Source organism: Galleria mellonella, unplaced genomic scaffold (genome assembly GCF_026898425.1).
Source record: "Galleria mellonella isolate WM207_F2 unplaced genomic scaffold, CSIRO_AGI_GalMel_v1 utg99, whole genome shotgun sequence".
In the NCBI taxonomy this organism is placed as follows: domain Eukaryota; kingdom Metazoa; phylum Arthropoda; class Insecta; order Lepidoptera; family Pyralidae; genus Galleria; species Galleria mellonella.
The window spans coordinates 4289228-4315776 of NW_026442184.1; the positions used below are offsets into that span (position 1 = coordinate 4289228).

Below are 26549 nucleotides of genomic sequence, written 5' to 3' on the forward strand. Positions count from 1 at the left end.
TATTTGGAGACCCAATGGCCTTGATTTAACTATGGTATCCCCATCCATATCATTAAAATGCGAGTGGTCGGTTCATGATGATCCGTTAGGAAGTTATCACCTGCCGACTTTTACTAAAATAAACACAAAGAACTCTTCATCAACTCCGTCAGGTGAACAACATGCTCCTATAGATGAAGTTAATAAACTTTTGTTAAATCGTATAAACCTACGTCTCGTTAATTGGGATCTTTATTCTGAAACTGTTAATCGATTACTTTTGGATTTCGAGTATGATGTCAATGAACCCTTAAACAATTACAATAGGTTCTGTAAAATTATTTTGACAGCTGTGGAACGTTCCGTTCCACGTAGGAACTTATCAAATAGCGGTGCAAATACTTCAAAGAGGCACAAACATATTGCAGTACCTTGGTGGAATAACAGGTGTGCGACAGCTGTCAATGATAGTAAAGCGGCTTACCTTAGGTTTAAACAAAATCCAACTCTCGATAATTACATAAATTTTAAAAGAGTTCAAGCTGTTAAAAAGTTAGTAATTAAGCAAGTAAGACAACAGGGGTGGCAGGAATTTTGTTCCAAATTTAATAGATTAACACCAATTTCCACTGTTTGGCAAAATATGAGAAAACTAAATTCAAAACATCGTCAAAATCATTTTAAAGATATATCATGGGTCAATGATTTTTTACGCAAATATACTCCTGATTTTGTACACTCACCTTTTGATGACAAACAGTTTAATTCTGTTAATGCATGCCCAAAATTTCTCACTGACCCATTCTCAATTGATGAAATATCCAGTGCAGTAAAATCTAGAAAAGATACAGCTAGTGGCCTTGATCGCTTAACATACAATATGTTTCGATTGCTGAATAAAATAAACCTTACTAAACTCTTACAAATTTTTAACGATTTATGGAAGGACTGTATTATCCCACCAGAATGGAAAATGGATTGTTTGATTCCAGTAATTAAACCCGGTAAAGATCCTACAAATTTCGACTCCGTTTTTGATGGTAGCAGTCGTGTTGCACCAAGAAGAGTTAATATCCTCAATACGAATAGTGCCGACGCCCAGACAGGTGATATACGTTGAGATATGTTAAGAGAACGTAAAAATGGCGAGGTCCACGGTGTTGAAGGCATTACTAAAATCCAGATGTACAAATTGCAGATATTTTGATGAGAGCGGTAGTATAGACCTATAACATTGACGTCCTGTGCAGGCAAATTATTCGAACAATTAATTAAACAGCGTTTAGAGTTCTTTATTGAAAGTAATAGTATATTACCATCGAATCAATTTGGTTTTCGCCGTGGATATAGAGAGATCAGGAAATGAGTCAATGGTTTATTATTTTTCAGCGCGCGAAAGTTTAGCGAACTTCTATGTCGACCTTAGTACTGCTTTGAATAACGATGAATATGTTCTATCTGTTTTTTTAGATGTCGTAGGAGCTTTTAACAATGTAAATTTAACAGTTCTATCTTCGATTTTATCCTCATTTCTTCCAATGAAACTTATCGAATGGATTTATAATTTTCTTAGTAATAGAGAAGTGTATGTTAAAGTAAATAGTAAATTAATAGGACCTAGGTTAAGCTCTAAAGGAGTATGTCAAGGTGGTATTCTAAGCCCGCTACTATATATTTTATATATCTATAAACTTAATTCAATTTTAGGAAACAGTGTGAACAACTTGCAATTTGCCGATGATTTATTAATATATATAAAAGGAAAGAATATTATTGATATGCAATTAGTGTTAAATGAGTCATTAAAAAGACTTGAGAAATATTTTTCTCTTCTTTCCCTCGATATTAGTTTAACCAAAAGTAAAGTAGTTGTTTTTCATCAAGTTCATAAATATGTTCCATTAATGAATATTATATATAATAATCAAACTCTTCCAACAGACTGTAGCGTTAAATTTCTGGGGGTAATTTTTCATCAAAATTTAAAATGGGATCTATACGTTGATTGCTTAGTAGATCGTGCTTTAAGAGCCACTAATATAATAAGATCTGTAATTGGTCGTAACTGGGGAGCTGATCCTAAAATTATCCTTTTACTTTACAAATCTCTTGTTAGAAGTAATTTTGATTACGCTTTCTTTTGTTATGCCTCAGAACATAAATTAGTAGAAAAACTCGAAAAAAATAAAAATATGAATTTAAGACTTATTTTAGGTGCTATGTATACTTCTCCAATTATCTCAATGCAAGTAGAATGTAATTTGCCTCCTATCCTTCTTCGTTTCGAATACCTAAAACTCAAATTTCTCTTCAAAGTTTTTTCAGTTTCCAATAACCCACTCATACTCAAAATTAATTGGCGTATTGGAAAACCGTGGTTCTGCAAAGGAAAGGACACAAACAGAAAATTTTACACCAATATTTGTAGATTACGAATCGGCCACGGACATTTCAACGAACACCTGCACCGAATGGGCATGATCGCTTCCCCATCATGCACATGGTGTAACTCAAATACAGCCCAATCTCTACATCACTGTAGCGTTATGATTTTTTTTTTTGATTGCTCTGAATTTGTCATTCAAAGACATATTATGTTTGACGAACTTAGGATTATCTTCAAAAAACCCGAAAATATCCCGCACTCAATCCCGCTTCTCTTAAGATTTCCTTCTTGTTTCAAAGCTATTTTCACTTATATTACTACAACATTCAAGGAGCTATAAGAATACTTTTATTGAATTGCAAGACAATGATTTTTTATAATTATTTATTTTTAATTTGATAAATCCACTGGTTTAAAAAAACTCAAGAAAAGATATTTATGAAAATGTACTTACCGGATTTGACAAATGAAATATTGAAGATTATGACAATAATTGAAGCGACATTAGAAAAATAAAATTCCAGACAAATTATCTTTTTGAAGACTAGGCAGCATGGTCTCCGACCTTAGCCTGTTCCAAACGGAACAAACGTACTAAAAAAAAAAAAAAAAGGAATCGTATGAAAATTAACTAAATACCTTGACGTAAGACTTATTAAAATATACACCAAGCAATAAGTTTTAGAATTTTCTGATGTAGATGTAGTTGTTGTTTTGCACTATTTCGTGGTCGTCTTCAATGTTCATAAACATCTCTATTTAAAACGTAACATGTTTATATGTTTTAAACAGATAGTACTTAAAAATGAATGCAATTATTGGTTTATGTCATTTCTGCGAAACTCACGGACCGCGTCCTTTATTTTGTACCTTTACAACTCATGACGAGAAAAATACTACCGAAGCTTCGAAAACCACAGTACAATGTAACGGGTGTAATTCTCTTGGCTCTGACACGGTTTTTGTGTCAAGAGATGATGATGGCACCATATTCTGCAGTAGGGAGTCTGTTGCCAATTCTGACGTGACTGCGTTTTTACGCCAAGCGGCAATTAGAAGCATCACTTGTGAAGTAAGTCTTGACTTTATATATTTATAAGCACAGCCATCACCACACACAATAAAAATCTATACTTATTAGCAATTTATTACACTAGTTATTACACTAGTGATTTGGTATTGTTGGCCTTGGTTTCCTCAGTGAGATAGGTTTATCTCATTAGAATTTCACCTGATGGGTCAATCTGAGAATCAGCACTCACTATCCACTGATGTGAAATAACAACTGCAGAGTGCTATACAATCAGCCCAACTACCACTATCGCTGACCACATGCATACAATGACAAAGTGTGTATTTTTTTTTAATCATAATAGAATGGTAACCTCGCCTGTGCTAAAGGTAATGTACTGTACTGATGGGGCACCAGTGAGAGATGATAAGTGAAGGTGAAGCAGGTCAGTTAGCCCATCGTGATGTATTCAACAATAAATCAATCAATCACCATAGTTACTAGGGAGAACCACATGGAGGTCAACCTGATAAGGTATATTGCTAGCAATGGGGTTTTTAAGCCTAATTACTAACAATCCCTTCTCCCCACAGAAAGTGTGCTGGTCACACAGTGCTACTCATGACATAGCTGTTAATCATTCTTATAAATTGAGTTCCTGTTGCGTTCAAAACTAGTTGGGCATCGGCATATTTAAAATGTGAGTAAAGCTGACATAATAAATAACAATAAAATATTTATAGGTAAGCTGGAGCAAAGAAGGTGGAGTAGTTTACTTCAGTGACACAAGGGGCCATGTACTAAGTCACATGTTTCAAGTGAAGGATACACATGCTAGAGGACTTAAACGTTGGTTTTCAATAGTTGTACTGATGAAAGACAAGATGCTCCTACTCAATGTCACACCAGTGCTTTCTGAACACATGAAGGTATATTGCTACTTTTTAAAAATCTAAATATCTAAATGAGTTTTGTTTACAGATGATAAAATATATATCAGATGAACAGCTTTATCAACATTATTCTTTGGTGGTCATCACAGAATCTCTGTCACATGTGATAGAAATAACTAAATATGAAACTTTCATAAATACTAAATACAAACTAAATATGTTTTGCTTCCATCATTGTTAGTTTCTTTTCCATATCCTGCTCTTAAAATCAGCTACATAAGCTTATTGCTACTTCCTAACATAAAACCTGCTCATTTAATTAAAAGTAAATAATATTTTTTTTTTTTAGAAAATATCTAAAGAGTTGCAAGAATTAGCAGAGGTGGTATATAATGATGAACAGAAAATCTGTTCACAAAGGACACTCAGATTGAAAACAGGTAGAAATGATTTTGGACAATCAAGATCACTTTCACAATTAACTGGTATGTATTAAAACTCAATTTAAAAAATAACATTGGTTAATATCTATGTTAAAATTCTGTTATCTGTTATCCAATGTTGTTTTTTGGATAAAGGACATTTAACATATTCATTCTTAGATATACTGGTATATAAATATGGTAACTAAAATATAAATATTGCTACATATTACCCACCCCTATCCAACTGATTTAAAAAAGAAAGATTTCTCAATTCACTTATATTTTTTTTATTTTTGTTACCTCATGAGTTGAATTATTGACGAAACTCCATCAATCATAAACCAATTAGGAAAATTATTTTTTTTATTTGAAAAAATATTTATATATTAGTTCCATAGAAACTTTATCAAAATTGCTTCAGTACATTAGATTTTAAATCAAAATAATTTTACCACAATTGAAGTCTTTTTTTTATTTGTGAAACAATCTTTTTCTTTATTTTATTCTGTGACAGTATAATTGTTATTTTATTCCAATATTAGGTGATGAAAACGTCTACAAGAGACTTCACTCTCACTTCATATGGATGTTAAAGACTGGAGCTCTCACATACTCAGAAAAATTATTCACAAGTGAAGATTTACTAAAGAAATTATGTCCACAGTCAACCATGAATACAATATGTGAAGTTGATATTTGTAACAATGATGAAAAGTATATTGCACTGAGAGAATTGGAAAATTTAATATCGAAAACTGTTTTTAGAGTTCTGCTTTATTGTACTCTGACTGGAATTCATGTAAGTGTTCTTTAAAAACAATCTTACTAATATAATAAAATTATAACCAGATAATATCTGTATACTTTGTGTGTCCAAGAGTTTTTTAAGAAAAATTGATATAATGGCTTTTAATAGGAGCATTAGAAGCCAGAACTATAATTTTTAGAAATTTTATTTGTCTGTATGTTTGTTTCAGCATCATGCAAATACACAGTTGTATTCTGTCTTAAAATCTATTTATTGAATTTAAGTGATCTATTTAATTGAATTTCCTACTTCTGAAATCCATGTTTACAAAATAGAGGGCAAAAGCAACTTAGATATAAATATCATACCTGGGGAAGATTCAAGATTGTTATAAAGAAAGAGGGTCTAAAAGAGATGAATGGACTAAATGAAAGATGATAATTACAAAATTGAGACAAAGACAGTAAAATAACAAGAACTGAGGAGACTGTAAAGTAATATTAGTTCAATTTGAAAATTGAATTTAGTGTCTCAATGAATCGAGTCTTTAGGTTAATTAAATCCTAGCCTTTTAGATTTATTTCTCATTATGTAAACATTTCAACTTACAGATATATATAAAGTCACAGCATTCAATAGTTATTATAAAAGGTCTATCAAGATTATTACCAGTAAACAATACAAGCTCACTTCATTTTCGAATAAGTGATTACACAGAACTGGTTACGCCTACTGAAACTGTTTGCATAGTGGAGGAAACGGAAAACAATAATTTTAGTTGCAGATGGCATGGGACTTTACCTGCGAAATGTGAGTTTTTAAAGTTTTTACACCTATTAGTACTCCCCGACGTCATCACCTGAGGCACTTGCTCTTGGAACCCTGATGTTCCAATAAATCTTGGCATGTATCTCTCCCCCTTAGCATCGAATCCTCGTCTATCACACACGCATGGGGGGGAAAGGGATTGTTAGTAATGAGGTCTAAAAGCCCCATTGCAAGCAATATACCCTCTCAGGTTGACCTCCATACGCTTACCCCTGGAAACCATCCTGGTTAATTTTTGTTGTACTCATCATGATGGGCCAATTGACCTGCATTCATTCTCACCTATTATCTTCCACTGGTGCCTTGCCAGTGTATACCTATAGCGCGGGCTGGGTTACCATTCCATTATCATTAAAAAAACCACTCACACACACAATGAACACTGTCCACGCTGACAGGGACAAAGAACCCCATCACACCGTTTACGCGTTATCAGGTAGGCACCTATGTGCAATTGCACGTCCGGTGAAAGTATTGAAACTATCAGCAGCCAACAGCAAGTTTAATTTTTATACAACTTAGAATGGCAAACAAGCTGACGGCCCACCTGATGGAAAGTGATAACTGTCGCCTATAGACATGAGCAGTACCATCGACATAACAAAGTATACTGTTTCGCCCATGATACCCGCAATGCATTGCCATTCCTGAGGACTCAGGTGTTATTCCTCTGTACCCAGTAAATTCACGCCATATCCCACCTTTTAAACCGAAACACAGCCATGCAAACACAACTGCTTCACGGTTGTAACACGAATGGGGCAGAGGTACCCAAGCAATCGACTTTTGTACAAAGTCTCCCTGTGGTAAGTACAGCTCGAAAGAAGAAAAACACCTATTAGTCCTTAGAAATGGCAACGCAGGATTTGTACTACCTAATAATCCATTTTATCATATTAATAAGTACATGACAAATATAAAATTGTTTTTAGTTGACAATGTTTGTTTGTATATTTATTTATTAAAACTGAATTGTTATTGACGAGTTAAATGTAATTTGTTTATAAAAAATAAATTATTTGAATCTGTACTGTAGGCATCACATTATATCCAATAATGTCATTAATGTCTCTATTGCTTATGCAATGGTTATCACTTTCTATAAGGTAGGTCACTTGTTTTGCATTTCAAACTCTATTAGAAAAAAAATAAAAATAGGTAAATGTAAACTAAAAGCAAGTCTGTTAGCTGATACAAATAGCTAATTGTCTAATAGCTATTTTGGGAAACATCTGAAAAAGATTATCTTAAAATATTTTTTAGGTATCACAAGTGGTGGTTCATCTGATGGTAAATGATTAACTCATAGTTTATGGATGTCTACATCTGGACGTATGCAAAATATTTTTCTGATATTAAGCTTTACATTATGAAATTTATTGCAGGTCCAACAATCATGAACAAAATAGAAGCAGCGATAACCAACACTTCCTTTAATGATGCACTTCTTCATCAGCATATTAAGACATTACAACTGGAATGGCTTGGGTAATTATGATAAAAACATTAACATTTTATATATGTATACACACTATCACGCAAATAATCTGGTCTAAAATTAAGATATCTTGTGTTATAAGAAATTAGACAATCTTTGACGCCGTGTAACCACCCTTTCTTTTCCCGTAGATGTCGCGAGACACGACTAAGAGAATTTGATGGTCGAGGGATGAACAACATGATTGTATGAAACGTTATGAAAGCCTGTGACAATATGGGAAAATAATCAAACTTGAGAAAATGTAAAAAACTTATCTAAATTAACATGTGTCTATAGGCGACAATTACCACCTTTTATCTGGTGAGCGGTTAACTTATTTATGATTACCATTTTACTATTTTTTTTTTATTATTATTAATCGATGTAGAATGGAATGTTAAAAACTGTTACTACACATTCTTTTACAGATTAGCAAAAGCAGTAAAGGCTGCAATTGCTGCATCGGGTCCAAAATCAGAAAGTGTAATTAATCTGAAGAAAGTTCTTGGCTTTACTCCTCAAGATGATGTACTAATAACTTATTGGATTAAAGCCTTTTGTAATTAGCAATAATATTGATAACTTTATCTGTAATAATATTACTTTTGTAATTATTTAAAAATATCAGTTCAGTATTATTTATCTGTTGTTTTTCATTTTATGCTACTGCAATTTCTATTTTAAATATCCATTGTCTTAGTGAATACGACTGTTATATTTTCTTTAAAGACTCCCTTCCACATACAGAATAAGAGGGGGGAGTTTAGTTAAAACGAAAACAGCTGATTCAGATGAATGAACTGAATCAGATGGCAGATTGTTTTCCCATCGGTAATGCACCGCAGTCATATAATTCCAACGATTCTTAGTTTTAACGCCGTGCAATGTATTTAAAATTTTACGATATTAACGACCTATATAATAGTAGCGCTTCTTTGCAGATAGTGTTCGTACGCTTGGGGCGGTGATTTTATACTGGAGATTCCGCGCATCGCGGTAGGATTTTAATAATTGTTAATACATTGCTGTTTATGGTCTTTCATTTTAAAATATAATTTCTTTATATTATGACAATATCAAATACATCATTTTAAATGAAAAAATCGAAAATTTTTGAAATTTTTCCGTAAAGAATTTCCACTGGTTATCAGTTCAGAATAATAGTCTGAATTTAGTATCAGTTTCTACTACAACTGTATACAAAATTGTCTAAAATACTAGTCATATGATAGTAACGTCATGCTTTAAAATACATAATTACTAGCTTTTATCCGCGACTTCGTCCACGTGACCGAGATAAAAAGTAGCCTATATTTTTCTCTATTCCATATAACACGCGTATTTCAAATTTCATACCAATTTCTTAAACTATTAAGGCGGGGGAATGGGATTGTTAGTTTTGGGGAGATTAGTCCCAATTGAAAGATTCTGAAGAAAAAGATTATTAATGGGGTTTAATAGTCCCTTTGTTAACAATATATCCTATCAGGTCGACCTCCACGCGGTTTCCCCTGGAATCCATCGTGGTTAATCCTAGTGCAATTCTAACTGACCTGCCTTTTCATCCTTACCTATCACTTCTCAGTAATACTCCTCTAGCATATACCGATAGCGTAGGAGTTACTATGCAATTTTCATCCATTAAAAAAAATATACTCTATCAGTTCGACCTCCAAGCGGGTCCCCCTGGACATCAGTGTTTCATTTATTGTTGAATCCATAACGATGGGCTAATTAACCTGTCTTTTCATCTTCACTAATCATCTCTCTCTGGTGCCGTGCCAGTGTATACCAATAGTACAGATGGGATTACCATTCCATTATCATCCATTAAAAAAACTTGTGTTCAGTATGTCACAATATCTATACATAATTGTTATACTAGCTTCTACCCACAACTTGGTCTACATAAATAATATTAGTAAGGATTATATGTAGAAAAGTATAGAAATAAAATTCAGAATTAGACTGTAGTCCTTATATTTAAAGATTACACGTTGGAGCGACGGCTCGGCCGCGCACGCTCGTGTCCCTTTGAACGCACGTAGGGCTTCGTGTGTGAGCGAGGAGCCCCTGGAGCAGGGCCGAAGTGACGGACTGCTTCACGAGCGTTGCGGCGTCCTTGAACCAGCACGGTCTTGCGGCCAGTTGGCGCACGAAGAGCCAACTGGTCGAATGTCAGGATCTCTCCTAGAATTAAAAAAAAAAAAAAATATTTACTATTTAATTGTCCAGAACATTGACTTCAGAGTAAAACCACCCAAGGGGGAGGCTTATGTTTAGCCATGGACAGTTAAAGGCTGATATGGTGATGATTAAATACCAATATAAAAATTGAGTCAGATCCAAAATAATTAATAGACATGCATTTTAAGTATCATATATATTTACTGATGATGATGGTACTGCTCATGTTTATAGAGGATGGTTACCACTTTCCATCAGATGGGCCTACAGCTTCTTTACCATTCTAAGTTGTATAAAAAAAATATAGCAAATAAATACAATATAGTTAAGATTGTTCCACAAAAAAAAGAAATTGTAACAAAATCTGTTATTTTTATTTAAAAAGTATACTGAACTGATTTTGGATTTTCTATGGGATTTTAGTATATCTTTTCAGATTCATTTACAACTGAGCAAATTACAAGGCAATAAACAAACAAATATAAGTAAGTATTTGAAGTTGGACGATAATTAAAATATTTTAATAAGTAGTTTTTCATTTATGATTTTGTTTACTCAATTTTGCTTACATAGATTTTTTTTTTATGTTTATGTGGTATAAAATTTAAGAGCTCAAGAAATCATTCCAATTAGGACATAATTAATGTAGGCTGTGAGTCCTAAGCAGCAGTAAACCCTTTTGATTAAAAATAAAACTTGCAACATTCTTTAAATAAGTGAACTGTAAACCTTATATTAAGTCCAGATTATTAGCATCCATGTCATAAATAATCAAAATATATATATAATATTCATGCCTTGAACTATTTCTGTTAATAAATAAATAATAAAATAAATTTATCATACCTGTCTTGTCATTTCTTACTAAATTAATCAATCTTTACTAATTATTATAAAAGTGAAAATAGTTTACATAGTTATTTTTTATCAGTACTCTTGTCGTTTTAATAGCTCAACCAATCATCATGAAATTTGAAATACATATCATGTATTAACTATTACTGCTCTTGATGGGTAAATATATTCTAAAAATTTATAGATATATAAAGCCATGTTCATAACTAAAATATATGAACCGATCTATTAGGCATGCTTTCTAACCTACAAGATTTAACAAATCAATATCAACAAACCTCCAGCAGCTAAGATGCGAGCGCGGGCCTTCTCAGTGACGTGGAGTGCGGCCACTGTCATTTTGGGGACTGTGTAAAGCCTCACATCGTTGGTGACGGTTCCAACCACTACGGCGATAAGCCCCTCACGGGTGGGCCTCTTCATGTGACGAGCCAGTCTCGACAGCGAAATCGGAGGCCGATTGATGCGGCTCATAAACAAACGCCGCAAAATGATCTGGTTAAACTTAGCATTTGTACGTCTTGCCAAGTATCGGTATAGCTGTCAACAAAAATAAAGGTTATGATGAAAACAATATACATTGTTTACAGTTTCATTTATAAATGTACAATGAAATTGTACTTGAATCTTTATGGTTTACAGGCTTGCACTTACTTTTACTAATAATCTCAAGTATACATCTTGAGACTTGACTTCGGTGCGCCTAACTTTCCTGTCGTGTTTATGGTTGATGTCGATACCCTGAAATAAAGAGAACGACGCATACTGAATTCACTATTTTACACAAATAGTATGGTAAACTATCACTACCTATCAACTACACTTCGATTTTTATAGATTTATTTATCCTTCCTTTAAGCGAAACTCACCATCTTGACAAACAGAAGAAAAAGAGACTATAGACAAAATCAAACTTTGACAGCTATAAAAAAAATGTTGCCAGTAGAAAATTTATCACAGTCCAAAGACGATAAAACTGTTGTGTAGTTACGTAAACGACCATGTACTATAGTCGGTTGTAACCTGTAACCAAATAATCTTAAAGTAGTTGTTTCTGTCCTATATATAGACGTAATATCACACACTTCGCAATACCGTACTAAACAATAAAGAGAGAAAGTTTATATGGCGCTTCAGAATTGTCCTCATTTTTTTTGTGTAACTTAGAATTGTTTTAAATTAGTTAAGATTTAAATTTGCTTAATCGTCGCCAATTGAAATAAAAAAGTATTGGCGACGTTTAAGCAAATTTTAAACAAAGCAATACCATCTATGGGGAAGGCCTATGTCCAGCAGTGAACGGATAATGGCTGAAATGATGATGATGATCATGATCATAAACACCACAGAAAACACTGTAACACCCATGTTAGTATCCGTAATATGTTTCCATTTCTGTCAATTCCGATTTATGTATATAGCAATAAATACCTACTTATGTAAACACAGTGAGATATTCATGCAGACGAGTTTTGTACAGTCTCCCTCTATTGTTTTTTACATCTTATTCACTTTTCAAAAACTTGACTAAGTACAACTTTTTCTACGGGCTGAAGAATCTCCGACACTCGATTGGATTCATAAACTACTTAAATATTGGTTAGACTGTATTATTAACTTACTCTGCCCTAATATTTAAATATTTAATGGAACTCATATTTTAATTGATTCATTTAGAAAAATAACAAAACAAATGAAGAATACTGTCGCAAAATCTGTCATCGCGACAGATAACAAGTTTCGACCGCCGTTTTTTCGAAAGGGATGGAATTTAATACGAAACATCGAAAATTATCCAAAACTAAAAATTCAGTTCGTACTCCCGCATCTACAAAACCACGTTTGACCAAAAAGAGAATCGTTACGCGTAAACGGAAATGTGTGTGCTTTCCTGAAAATTATTCGGTTGTAGAATTCCCGTCTATATGGAATGAATTGCGACAGAATGGCCAGTTGTGCGATGGTACGATTGTCTGCAGGGACATGAAATCAATACGAATACACAGAGCCATACTCTCTGCTGTTAGTCCTTATTTCAAAGCGATATTTATAAATTCGCTAAAAAAAGGGCAACCTGAGGAAACGGAGATATTTGTTGATGTTCCGAGCTATTACATGAGTTTAATTCTTGACTACGCCTATACAGGTACATGCACAGTTACAGCAGAAAATGTAGAATATTTATTGCCTTACGCAGATCAGTTTGATATAGTAGGTGTGATACAATCATGCTGCCAATTTCTGTTGCAAGAGCTAAGACCTCATAACTGTCTAGGTATATTCAAATTTGCTAAATACTATTTCTGTGGCGAACTAGAGAAAAGGGGAAAATTGTACATAAGACAGAATTTTAGCAGAATACTTAAGGAATGTAACGAATTTAAATCTCTATCTTACGACGAGCTTGAAGATATTTTACGTGACGACGAATTAAATGTTCGTAATGAGGAAATTGTATTCCAAGCGGTAAAAACGTGGGTAGAACACGACATCGAAACCAGAAGGAAATATATTCCCTCGTTATTGTCTTGTGTGCGATTTGGTCATATCAGCTACAAGTATTTTAAATCCAAAATATTACAATGGCAGCCTGTAGTCGAGGACGAGGTAAGTGCTGTAAAATAAAAAACCTTAATAGGCCTTCCTCAATGTATCAAAACGTAGTGAATTTTTAGAAATGCTAATTTTATGTGCAGAAATGCCAAGAAGCGTTATATCCCGCTGTAGTGTTTCTCACAGTACTGGATTCAAGACCCGGCACTGAAGCAGACCTCAATGATCCGTTAGCACGACCTCGAATACCTTATGAAATTCTTTTCGCTGTCGGTGGTTGGAGCGCTGGTAGTCCAACCAGCTTTGTGGAAACCTATGATACAAGGTACTACAGGATTAAATTCTAGGGTTTGGATGATAATCTAAAATTCTTTCTACTTCAAATAAACTCAAAAAGTAACGAAGACTTTAAAGATAGTGGAGAAGCTTCAAAATACTCGTTATTTGCTTATGATACGATGTATTATCAGATATTTGAAGGCTCTAACAGAAGAAATCTTAAACACATTTTATTTTTAGAGCTGATCGATGGTTTCTCTCAATCCATATGGACCTTACGCCCCGTGCCTATCATGGATTGTGCACTTTGAACAATTTGATCTACATGATCGGTGGCTTCGACGGAAGTGACCATTTCAATACGGTGCGATGCTACGACCCTGTGGCCAATACCTGGCACGAAAGGGCATGCATGTATCAAGCGCGATGTTACGTTAGCGTTGTTGCGCATGGTGAGTTTAATTCTCATCTATTCTCCGTGGATGTTCCATAAAATATAATCAATCAGAATAATAATAATCATCATATCAGCTTTTAACAGCTATTAATTCAACAGTGGATAGTTCACTATTCTTTTTTTTTTTACAACACAGGAGGCAAACGAGCATGCGGCTCACCTGATGGTAAGTGACTACCGCCGCCCATGATCACCCACAACACCAGCTGAATATAGGCCTCCTCCATAAGAGGGTTTGCCGTGCTTGGTCCGTCTGATTAGCAACCGCATTTGGCCTTTGGTGATGTTTTAATAAGGACGCTGCTACCTATCCCTTGACCATTCAATTCTCTTAGTCGCCTCTTACTACATCAACGAGAAAAGAAAAAGTAGTCCATTCTATGCCACGACTACATGGCTAACCATAATAATGAAATGTATAAATATAGTTAGCAAAAGAAGGTATTTGCTTCTTTTGCTGTTGATTGGACAGGAGAACGTGCATTCCATCACTTTGCCTTCTCCATAGATGAATATGTCTGAAGTGTAGAAACCTCAGATACTAACAAAGATTATGAAAGTAATGTTATACTTTTTAGCTTAATTTAACGAGATAAATATTTGAAACGGCGTGAAATAATGATTCTGCATGTTGCGTAAGTATGTTACATACCTATTGATAATATTTTATGATGGATAGCTTCCATAATCTTTGACGCAGGTGGTTTAATTTATGCACTTGGCGGGTACAATGGTCGCACACGTATGTCTTCAGTAGAGCGATACTACCCTGACAAGAATCAGTGGGAGATGACAACGGCTATGAATAAACAAAGATCCGACGCCTCCGCCGCTTCTCTAAGTGGAAAGGTAAGCTGAAATAAGAATAACAATATTCACGTAAGTATATACGAGTATAACATTGTCATTTTGTTCAATGCAGTATACCTAGAGAGTAATGAGAGACTCGCACCTTGCCACATATGCCGGGGTGGGGGCGGTCCATCCTTAGTTCGACCTCCACGTAGTCCCCCCTGGAAACCATTATGCTGAATTCCAGGTGTATTCGTCACGACGGAATAACTGACCTGCTTTTTCATCTCGCTTATTATTCCTCACTGGTGCCCCGCCAGCGTGTACTGTTAGCGCGGGCGGGATTACCATTTCATTGTCATCCATTAAAAAAATCCTCGGCGAAATATGGGCATGCCGAGTGTTATATTTATCGCAACAGCAATAGTCGATAAATGCATATCTATATTTTTTTACGTCATACTTCTGGGAAAAAAACTATTAAATATATAATAATTTAATATTTTAGATTTACATTGTCGGTGGTTTCAACGGACAAGAAGTGTTGAGTTCAGCAGAAGTCTTCGACCCTGACACAAAACAATGGAGCTTCATCAGGTCAATGATCAGCCCGCGCTCTGGAGTAAGTCTCATCGCGTACAGGGACTGTTTGTATGCACTTGGCGGATTCAATGGATACAGCCGTTTGAATACTGGTTCGTACTTCAATTATAGTATCAACAGCATTTTTTTTATACCACGAAAGTAGCAAATAAGTATATAGCCCACCTAATGGTAAGCAGTAACCGTAGCCTACTAACGCCTGCAATACCAGGGGCAATAGGTGCGCGTTATCGACTCTAAAAAAACATCTCTTTTTTGTGGAACCCCATACTGTAGTCTCTTGGAAAAACCTCGACATGACTTCGAATAAACTCCCATTCCATAACCTTGACAATGATATTTACATCTTTTAGTGGACTTCTTTGAAAATTTTTAGGAGAGAGTTTCAACCCACAACGCGGTGGCGAGTGGCAAGAGGTTACGGAAATGTTCAGTGCCAGAAGTAACTTCGCAACCGTTTTGCTGGACGACATGATTTTCGTTATTGGAGGATTCAATGGTTTTTTCTTAAGTTTTTATATACATTTATGATTAGAAAACAGACTTATGGTCCACCTAATAGAAAACGGTAACTGTCGTCTATATATAATCACTACCTATTGGGAATCATAGTATACACTGTAACACCCACAGTATTTTTCGTACGTTACCATTCTTAAAGACTATGGTGTCATTTCGTATAGTCCCAGCATAGAATAGGCCACCCCTTCCCTTCCGTGGATGTCGTAAGAGGTGACTAAGGGAGAGCGAGGGATGGACAGTAGCGTCCCTCTTAAAACATCTCCAAAGTCTTACTGCTAATACACATCCGCCTGACAAGCGTGGCAACTAACAAAACCCCCCTACGGGGAGGCTTATATTCAGCAGTGAACAGATAAAAGCTGATATGATGATGATGATGATATCATTATTTCGTGCCCATAAATTTCACTGCCATATCACACTCTTCAAACTGAAGTCATGCAAACAACTGCTTGGAGTTAGAAACTCAACTAAGACAAAGGTGACGAAATTAAAATACCTGTCTGGTATTATTTTTATACAGTCGTTGAATTATAAAATTTTACCTTCTAAAACATATTTCTCATGCAGGCTCAACCACCATTTCTCATGTCGAATGTTACGATGGTGACACGTTGGAGTGGTATGATGCGGCGCCAATGAATTTGAACCGTTCAGCTCTCAGCGCCTGCGTTCTCGCTGGATTGCCAAATGCACGCTCATTCTCCTACCTGGCCAAAGCTGTACCGGCGGCTGGAGCCGATCAGGCTCATCATTCATAAATACCTTATGAAAAACATCCAAATACAAACCTATGAAGCTAGAACAATCTCATGTAAATCCTTCGCTATATACAAATAACTTAGTCTCTGATTAAAGTTATTTTGTGTCGTTTTTTTATCTAAATTGTTTAATAACTATTGTTAATGATAAAGCACTGTGATATTTTGATTGTACATCAAGTTTGTGTATATATTTTTATACAGCATAAATCAATGACTAATAGAATTATTTTAATGTACAGAACACAATCAGTTTCTATTTTGTTTTTATTTAGACATTCATCACCAAGGGTGAAAATCCCTGAAAATGTGATTTTAGCGAGGGATTTATTGAAAATTTTTCCAGTTGTGTAGTTTGTGATAAATTTTATTTTGGTACATTTGTGTATAGTTCGCGTCCATAGCAAATCAAAATGGTCGCGTTTTCGATGTGTGTACGATATTGCTTGCGGTGAGCGAAACCGGCGCGGTATTGTTGTATCTGTGATATTTTCATATATTGATACAAAAAAAATGTAAAATTATATTTTTTATTTCGAAAAATTTACCGTACCCGATTGAAAGATTGATAAATTCACAAATAAAGAAAAATCATTTTAAATTGTGTTTGATTTGAAGTACCTCTTCATTGTTGTTCATTAGATAGGTATTATGAATGTGAAACCCAGATTTGCTTCTTTGTCAACTCTTAGTACTTTATTGGTTAAACTCGCCATTAAATTTGGTATAAATATTGTAGAAATAAATAGTCTGAAATTCTGAAAATAAGGTCCTGTGGAACTCTCTTACTCTTGAAATAAATTTCAATAAATCGGTATTGAAATTGAGACGTTTCGTACTCTCGAATTGCAATACTAGTGACGTAATGGTTTCATTATTGTTCTTACAGATGCATATTAGTGTAACTCGCCAATGCAAACTATTGTAAAATAATCCCAATTGTAACATAATTCCTAGCTGTTGTTTCGTAAGTGCAGTATAAAATTATCGTTGGCAATAGAATGGATTGATCATGATATTAGATTCAAGAGTACACCTGCTATTCGTGTATCACAACGCAATATGTAAGCGGAAAGAAAAAAGACAAAACATCCCTAGATTTGTATTTTTATTTATCAAATAATGTAAACACGACAATACAAGAATAATGCGTTAAATGATAAATTAAATCTGAATAATAAGCGATCCTATAAACTAGACATCCACAGCTACCTACCTACCCAGACAAATTGCTAGGTAACCGAAATTGGAATTGGCCAAGCTGAATCAACGTACGCGGATAGCGAGAGTGGCGTGCGTATGTTTAGTTTACTATCGAAGGGGGAATTTGGGGAGAAAACGGGAGACCGTCCCCCACCCCCTGCCCCGGAGCGTGGTGTTCCCGTCGCGATCGAACGGCAAGGAAACTGGGGGCGTAGTGAACAGTGAAGCTACCGCATTCAAGGCGCGGTGTTGTCTCAGTATAGAAAATACAGTGATGGAGTTAAAGGGCAAGGTTGCTTTGATTACTGGCGCCGCTGCCGGCATCGGTCTTGCGTACAGCGAGGAATTGTTAAAACAAGGAGCGAAGGTAAGTGCCCACTCGAAGCTGACACGCATTACACGCGTATTACAACTTGAATCCTTACGTTCAAGGTAAAGTAACTGTTGAATAAAGTATATTGGAGTCACGCCAAGGATCTAGTCACGAAGTGTTGTATGAACACGGTGAATCATAGGTAAATCCTTATTGCTATCTATTTTCCGCAACCGGCCCTCATTTGTATTGATTTTTGCCGGCGCCCCGGTCATTGGAGAGATTGTTTTCCTTTTAACTTTCTTTGTTGCCCTATACATTAAATGTAGATATTTATACTTCTTTAATTCACTTAGGACGACCGTGTAGTATGACGCACTTTTAAAAATAACTCACTTAAATAGATATATTTTAGTTTTGTAATCGCAACGAATATAAAATACGAATAAGTTCACACATAGATTCACTATATGTAGCAGTAGTCTATAGGTATCTGATAAATTAACTTTGTGTTCCACAAAAAAAAAAACTGACTTTAATTGTGGCAAAACTCATTACTAAACCGATATTAATAAAATTTCTATTGAACCAAACTATAAATAAATCCTTTCAGATAAAAAAAAAATTAATCCAAATGTGTTTACAACTGACGGAGTTAACAAACAAAAAAAAATAGAACCAAATTGGGAACCTCCTTTTTTGAAGTCGGTTAAATATATCTACATCCGAGTTCAATCAGTTAAAAATTGATCAATTTATCATAGAACCATGGTGATAATTATTTGATAATAAATCTAAAATAAACTTATTAACATCTACCTATCACTATAAGTCTAGCAATCGGTTCCCATTCAAGCCACGTGCAATTTCAAATTGCAACCGCAATAAAGAAGTCATTGCACTTTTGTGCACATTTTGCAGGTTTCATTATGCGATATCGATTCTGAAATCGGGGAGCAAGTGTCAGATGAACTTGGCGCCAAGTATGGCAGGAAGAACGTGTTATTCTGTCAATGCGATGTCACAGACTACCCGCAATACGAAGGTTAGTGATACTGAGGATTCACCAAGGATATACGTCGTCTATCAGATCAGTTTTTCGTCACCTTAGAATTTCAATGTAGTATATTAAGAGAGTAATCTTTTATTATAATTATAATATTATAGAAGGAAAATTTCTGAAAATTTCAAAATTTCTACTCATGTTTTTTTTTCTTCTTTTTTTGTATATGTTTACCTATTTTATTTTTATTGTCATGCGTTACAAACATAAATCGTTTGTATTATTGAGACACAAAAATAAACATTTATCTATAAAATTTCACAATTATGATAATAGTAATATTAGTAAGTATATTATATGGACTGGCCCCTTAAAAAAGCAGCAAAAATATTCCTTTACCCATAGCTGAAAGCTTTGGTTCAGATCCTAGGGTGGGCACCATACAATTCTGGGAGGGGGGGGGGGGTTGTTAATAATGCGAATTATTAGACTCATTGCTTATAATATTCCCTGTCAAGTCTACTTCCACGTGGTCCCCCTGGAACCATCGTGCTGAATTCTTGGTGTATTCATCACGATGGGTTTGCTTGGTGCCTAAAATGTGACGAGTTTAACCAATTTTTCTGTGTACATTCTAGTTAGAATGCATAGGAAGGTCAAACTCGTCACATTTTAAACTACAATTAAATACTAAACTAAAAATATTTTTTTCATCTTATAGAAGCGTTCGAAATGACAATGAAAGTATTCAATCGACTGGATATTGTGATCAATAACGCGGGCGTCATGAATGACAGATTTTGGGAACTGGAAGTCGATGTTAATTTGGTAAGTATAAATATTTGATAAAAAATAAACATATTTAGATTTAAATTCCAGAGACAGACTTTGTACAAAAGTCGATTGCTTGGGTACCTCTGTCCCATTCGTGTTTCTACCGTGAAGCAGTTGTGTTTGCATGGCTGTGTTTCGGTTTGAAGGGTGGGATATGGGGTGAATTTACAGGGTACAGAGGAATAACATCAGAGTCCTCAGGAATGGCAACGCAGGGGGGGGGGGGTATCATGTGCGAAACAGTATGCTCTGTTATGTCCATGGTACTACTCATGTCTATAGGCGACAGTTACCACTTTCCATCAGGTGGGCCGTCAGCTTGTTTGCCATTCTAAGTTGTATAAAAAAAAACTTATATAATTAACGAAAGTTGGATATGCCGACGACCCTCAACTCCTCAATGAGGGCTCATTATCATCATATAAGCCGTTACGTGTCCACTGCCAAACATAGTCCTCGTCTATAGACAGCCATAAGGAACGGTTCTGAACCACCTGCATCCACTGACTCCATGCAATTTGATTTGGTTTCATGCAATGTATTTGAGTTAGTTCTCCATCTTGTTGGGTCATTCTAGACTGGGTTTGCACGTACAGGTTCGCCATTCGAGAACTTTTCTTCCTCATGGGTTGTCGATTCTTCGAGCTATATTGGCCCATTCGGTTTTCTTATCTTTCGAGCTAAATCGATCATTTTGGTACTTCTGCGGATATCCTCATTTTAGATTCTGTCACGCAAAGAAACTCCGGACATAGCCTTCTCCATAGCTTGCTGAGTAACTTGAATCTTTTGCATAGGGGCAACCGTGTAGAACCATGTTTCGGTTCCGTAGGTCATCACGATGAGGGATAACAACCGTAAATATACATATATTTACGGTTATTCGGATTGATACCTGCTGCTGATTTTCACCACCGTACAACCCGCCATAAACTAAAATTTTATCCCAACCATCTGGACGAGTGGCGGTCCTCCACCGTGCGTTTTTCAAGGCACTTACAACCACTTTTTGGGATCAACTTCCAGCAGCAATATTTCCGAACCGATACGACAACATAACCTTCAAGAAAAGAGCATATTCCTTTTTAAAAGGCCGACAGCACACCTATAATGCCGTTAGTGTTGTGGGTGACCATGGGCGGCGGTAGTCACTTACCATCCAGGTGAGCTGCATGCTCGTTTGCCCCGTGTTCTAAAAAAAAAATTATTTAATATATTTCACATCATGAATGAAATGAACCATAATATGAAGAGGCTTTATAATTATTTTCATGTAGTCTTTAAAATTGTTCCTTGGAATCCAATAATAAAAGACAATTCAATTTCATGGATTTCATTTTCATGAATTTCAACCTTACTAGGCGCCGAATATTAGATTAATAAACATTTTCTAATCAATATCAAAGAGGAGAGAAGCTCTCAATTCCATGATATTAATAATTCGGAACCGATTTTTATAATCCTCGTGATCGCGAGATCATTCATTTTTATCTCTCATTGTGTCGCGTTTTGCTTAATTAACTTTCATAATGACGACGTATTATAAGTTTGACAGTAGTATGACTACAAACATACGGTGCATAAAATAATTTAAATTAGACGAATCTAGTATACTTAGTCTCAATAATGAGTACCGCCTTCACATTTCCGGTGTCTGCATTCCACAATATGCTAGAAATGTTGAACTACATACTAATTGAAGCATACTAGGCATTTGTCAAATAATATGATAATAATTATCCTCAAAATGATGTTGAGCATTTGTGATTTACTTACAAAAGTTACGTTTCGAAATTATATAAGTACCTACATAAATAATTATTAACTTATAATCATTAATCAATAAATCATCAATTCATATAACAATCTTTAGTCCTCAAGGATGCTCTCACGCATTAGAGAGCATACCATGAATAAAGAACATCGTAGCGTATTTTGTGATGTCTGTGGTGCTGTTCATGTATGTAAATGACGGTTACCGTTACCACTTTATCAGAGGGCTCGTCTTGTTAACATTGCAAGATATATAAAACTATATTCCCACAAAAATTGTATTGTAGTTTATAATATTATTAATTTAAACTATATTTATTTATAAGAAACAGTCATGTGGTCCCGGCACAGAATGGGCCACCCCTTCACTTCCCGTGGATGCGCTAAGTGACTAAGAGAATTTAATGGTCGAGAGATTGGCAGCAGCGTCTCACTTAAAACATCACTAAAATCAAACTACGGGTGCCAACTCGTGACAATATTGGCAACACCTCTCAAGGGAGAGACCTATATTCAGCAGTGGACAACTAACGGCTGATATGATGATTAGAAACAGATTTCAAAGAATCATCGCCGAACTACAGCAAAATCAACAAAATCCGCTATTCACGAAGATCTCGCGCATCATACAAATAATGTGATTGATAATAATTAATTTTTTACATTTATTATTTTATTAATAACTAGCTGCCCGTCCCGGCTTCGCACGGGTAGACATTTTTACATTTTAAAAAGTTGCTATTAAGGCTGCACACGCGGCAGTAGCTTAAAAATTGAGTTTTTCCAACATTTCCCTTCACTGCTCTGCTCCTATTGATCGTAGCGTGATGAAAAGTATACTATAACCTGTCTAGGAGTATGAAGAATAATTGTACCAAGTTGCATTAAAATCTATCGAGTAGTTTTTGTTTCTATAACGAACATAAAGAAAGACAGACAGACAAAAATTTTATTGATTACATTTTTGGCATCAGTATCGATCACTAATCACCCCCTGATAGTTATTTTGGAAATATATTTCATGTACAGAATTGACCTCTCTACAGATTTATTATAAGTATAGAAGATAAAATAATAAATGTAAAAAATTAAACAGTATAAGATAGGTAAAATCTAGTTCACAAAAAAAAAACGCTTAATTTAAAAATACCCAGAAATATTCTATTAAATCGTCAAAAGTTCTTCCTAATGCCACTAAAGAAAAAAAAAGTTCTTCCTACAACGAAATCATAGATTAATTTATAAGTGTCAGTTCCAAACGCTTCCAAAAACATTCTATACATAGTTGATTCTAATAATACTTTCACCCGAATGACTCGAATCTATGCGTTCCTCTTGGAAAAAGGCAAATTATAATAATCTTGTGTATACAGCAAGTTCATTGCTTAATCTTGCTTTAAAATTTCAGACCTGTATTTATAAGAATATAAATTAGTTACAAGGCAATTTAAAAGTTCAATCCACACGATAAAAGGACAAAAAATTAATACATAAAAGCTGATTATGAGTATTTAATGACGGTAGCTCAATTGATAAGAGCACTATAGGTAGTCTGTTTCAGCCTTAGATTATGAACTACATACGTTATACTAAGTCAATGGTTTCAATAGAACTTAATAGAAAGGTATGTAGGTAGCTAAGTTTTATTGAAACATTTCGGTTTGAAAGGCGGGATATGGCTATGACATTACAGGGTACAGAGGTATACCACCTTAGTTCTTAGGTGTCAACGCCTGAAAGGTATCATGGGCTACACAGTATACTCTATTACATCCATAATACTGTTCATGTTTATAGACGACAGTTACCATTTCCCATTACGCACGACGGATAACAAACACTTAAAACTTACTTTTTTCTAAATTATTAGAACGGAGTAATTCGCGGCACCCTCCTCGCGTATCGCTACATGGGGAAGGACCGCGGTGGGCAGGGTGGCACCATCGTCAACACAGCATCCACTGCGTTTGCCAGGCCACAAGTCTCCACTCCAATTTATACCGCAACCAACTACGCTATTGTCGGCCTCACCAGAGCTTACGGGGTAAGTGTACATATAATTTTAATTAATCCAACCTCTCATTACGAGTAAAAAAGTATCTAAAATATGTCACCTAAAACCCTCATTAATTTTAGTTGTTCAAAATAATTTGCATGCCTTTTGAGGCAAACTTTCTATTTATGGTAGATCAGCTATCAGCTGATTCATATAAATTGCAATGTTTTTGCAAATAAATAATATATAAAATGATTAATTGATTCATGATCAGAGACTACGTAAAATTCTCTGGCGTAATTTTTAATTTATTTTCGTCGCCAAACAGCTGCGTTTTGATTTGAAAATGTACGTTCAATAAGTTGACTGTCTTTTTTCGTAACGTTTAGGTTAAGTTGACAGTTAACTTACTAAAAAATAATGGTTAGCGACACATGATGGAGGTTACTCCGTAATATTGTTAGCTAATTTTATAGCATGATTTGTGTATTTATAACGGTTTGATTTTCCCAGGATCAATATCATGTCAATTTGACGGGCGTACGGAGTATGGTGATCTGCCCTGGCTTAACAGACACTGGTCTCGTGAAAGAGATACGCAAACAGCTTATGTCATCGGAGTATGAGGCCGCATGGCAAAGAGATAACGCGAATAGCAAGACCCAAAGGTAAGTCTTATTCTACTCGTAATATTATGTCTGTTCCGTTTTTTTTTTTTTTTTTTTTAATTATATATTTATATAGGACAAAAAAAAAATATTATCATACCATATATATTTTTTTTTACTGAACTAGGATCTTGCGGAAGTTCATATCACTGGTTATTTGATTACAATTATTTTGTTTAATTCCGCTACTAATAGTAGGTGTGGGTCTGCCAACACTCGCCAGAGGGAGACTTTGTACAAAAGTCGATTGCTTAGGTACCTCTGTCCCATTCGTGTTTCAACAGTAAAGCAGTTGTGTTTGCATAGCGGAGGAATAACACCTGAGACCTCAGGAATGGCAACGCATGGGGGGTATCATGGGCGAAACAGTATACTCTGTTATGTCCATGGTACTGCTCATGTCTATAGGCGACGGTTACCGCTTTCCATCAGGTGGGCCGTCAGCTTGTTTGCCATTCTGTTGTATAAAAAAAAAAAACCGCATATTAACGACCACTATTACTACCAGAAGTTCTACAATTTTTCATTCATTACTATTCTACCTTTTCCTGAAGAGGCTGAAACATGTCACAAAACGTTCATAAACAGAATGGCTTTCGGAGATTGATAGCTAATATGGAAGATTTTTTTTTTTTCAATTTCACGTGAATGTTAAAATTATAGTGTATAATCGATCCGAAATTTATCACGAAATAGGGAAGCTTATTTTTTATTCTGGTCAGGCTTTTAAAGTCACGGGCTACGCTATTTTGAAAATAAATAATATATATATATATATATATATATATATATATATATATATATATATATATATATATATATATATATATATATATATATATATATATATATATATAATTTGTTTCAGGTAAAATTTAAAAAAATATCACTAAAATACTTATTTTTTTTACAGCGCTGAACACGTCGGTCGATCGCTGATAGACATTCTGGCGAAGGGGCAGAGCGGTTCCGTATGGGTAGTGGAGAACGGGCAGCAGCCCAGGGAGTGGCGCGGTTAAGATCTCGATATCATTTAAATCTTGCGAATACTACGGACAAAGCTGATTACACTACCACTGCAAGTATCCATTTGGGGCCAGTGCAGATACGAGAGACTATATTGTCTAAAATTAGTAAATTATTGTCTCTCATGTATGGTAGAACACTCTCTTAAGTGGACGTTACCAATCTTAACCTGTGAGCACTGGGTCCAATCAGATATCCTATATATCTGATTAGTGCTTACAACAAAAAATAACAAAACTCTATGCAGTGTATTTAATAGTCCACCTCCAATAGCCTATTAAAATAAATAGTGTATTTAGCTATGTTCTAAACGATTTGCAGTACAAAGGCACTAAATCTTGCAGTTGTAACATGTTTGTCATTCTTAATAAACAAAGTGCCGAATATGCCTCAAAGAATAACAATTGATTGCTAATTAGAGGCGTGGATTTCTTTTGTCGAACCTCCCAAGTTTTTGATAACGATATTATTTATTCACCACTAAATATGCTTGTGAATCTCTTATGAATGAAACTTATATATTCAAAACAGCCAAGGAGAGAGGTTGTGTAAATATTTTGTTCCAGTAGGAATCGACATCTTGTGTAAGAAGCAGCATTTTATATTTTATAAGGAAATATTTTATAAAATAAACTACATACTGTAATATAAATAATATAGGTATGTAAGTCATGTATTGTGTATGTATCTTCTTAAACTTTGTATTGAATAAACTTTCGACTTATTGTATACAAATAATTTATGGATTAAGCCCTACAGGTATTTTAATGCTTTTAAAACGTAAGTTACGGATGTGAAACATTTTGTTTGAAAATAGCTTGTATTTGTTATATCATTGTATGGTTTTTACTTTGATATTTTATTTAAATGTTTTGTAGTGAGTTTGTTAATTATTATCGACTGATGTAATAATATGCTATTTATTGTATAATAATACAATTTTGCAATAAAAAAAAATTAATCAAGGGCGTTT

The 26549-nt window shown here is 34.8% G+C and overlaps 4 protein-coding genes across 5 annotated transcripts; 3 read left to right on the forward strand and 1 right to left on the reverse strand.

Moving 5' to 3' along the window:
• The first annotated feature begins 2959 nt into the window (after window positions 1-2959).
• On the forward strand, window positions 2960-8393 carry LOC113522324 (folliculin). 2 transcript variants are annotated; one of them, XR_003402405.3, is made up of 8 exons: window positions 2960-3437; window positions 4121-4306; window positions 4620-4755; window positions 5238-5494; window positions 6055-6253; window positions 7657-7759; window positions 7901-8072; window positions 8180-8393. XR_003402405.3 is itself a non-coding variant. In XM_026908005.3 (7 exons), the coding sequence occupies exons 1-7, from the start codon at window positions 3171-3173 to the stop codon at window positions 8316-8318; spliced, it is 1287 nt and encodes a 428-aa protein (XP_026763806.2). In that variant the 5' UTR covers window positions 2960-3170; the 3' UTR covers window positions 8319-8393. The 2 variants fall into 2 exon arrangements, 1 of the variants encoding a protein (XP_026763806.2); XM_026908005.3 differs by lacking the exon at window positions 7901-8072.
• A 1321-nt stretch (window positions 8394-9714) lies between these two features.
• LOC113521415 (60S ribosomal protein L18) lies at window positions 9715-11736 on the reverse strand. Its single transcript, XM_052903016.1, has 4 exons — window positions 11663-11736; window positions 11448-11534; window positions 11072-11333; window positions 9715-9941 (listed from the first exon to the last, which is right to left on the reverse strand). The coding sequence occupies exons 1-4, from the start codon at window positions 11663-11665 to the stop codon at window positions 9742-9744; spliced, it is 552 nt and encodes a 183-aa protein (XP_052758976.1). The 5' UTR covers window positions 11666-11736; the 3' UTR covers window positions 9715-9741.
• Window positions 11737-12507: 771 nt separating this feature from the next.
• On the forward strand, window positions 12508-17355 carry LOC113521538 (kelch-like protein 10). Its single transcript, XM_026907096.3, has 7 exons — window positions 12508-13400; window positions 13490-13671; window positions 13866-14077; window positions 14783-14931; window positions 15383-15569; window positions 15854-15976; window positions 16570-17355. Exons 1-7 carry the CDS (start codon window positions 12558-12560, stop codon window positions 16758-16760), a joined length of 1887 nt encoding a protein of 628 aa, XP_026762897.2. The 5' UTR covers window positions 12508-12557; the 3' UTR covers window positions 16761-17355.
• Window positions 17356-17860: 505 nt separating this feature from the next.
• On the forward strand, window positions 17861-25965 carry LOC113521541 (15-hydroxyprostaglandin dehydrogenase [NAD(+)]-like). Its single transcript, XM_052903015.1, has 6 exons — window positions 17861-18330; window positions 19198-19321; window positions 20001-20107; window positions 23757-23930; window positions 24396-24550; window positions 25464-25965. Exons 1-6 carry the CDS (start codon window positions 18238-18240, stop codon window positions 25567-25569), a joined length of 759 nt encoding a protein of 252 aa, XP_052758975.1. The 5' UTR covers window positions 17861-18237; the 3' UTR covers window positions 25570-25965.
• The last annotated feature ends 584 nt before the right edge of the window (window positions 25966-26549 follow it).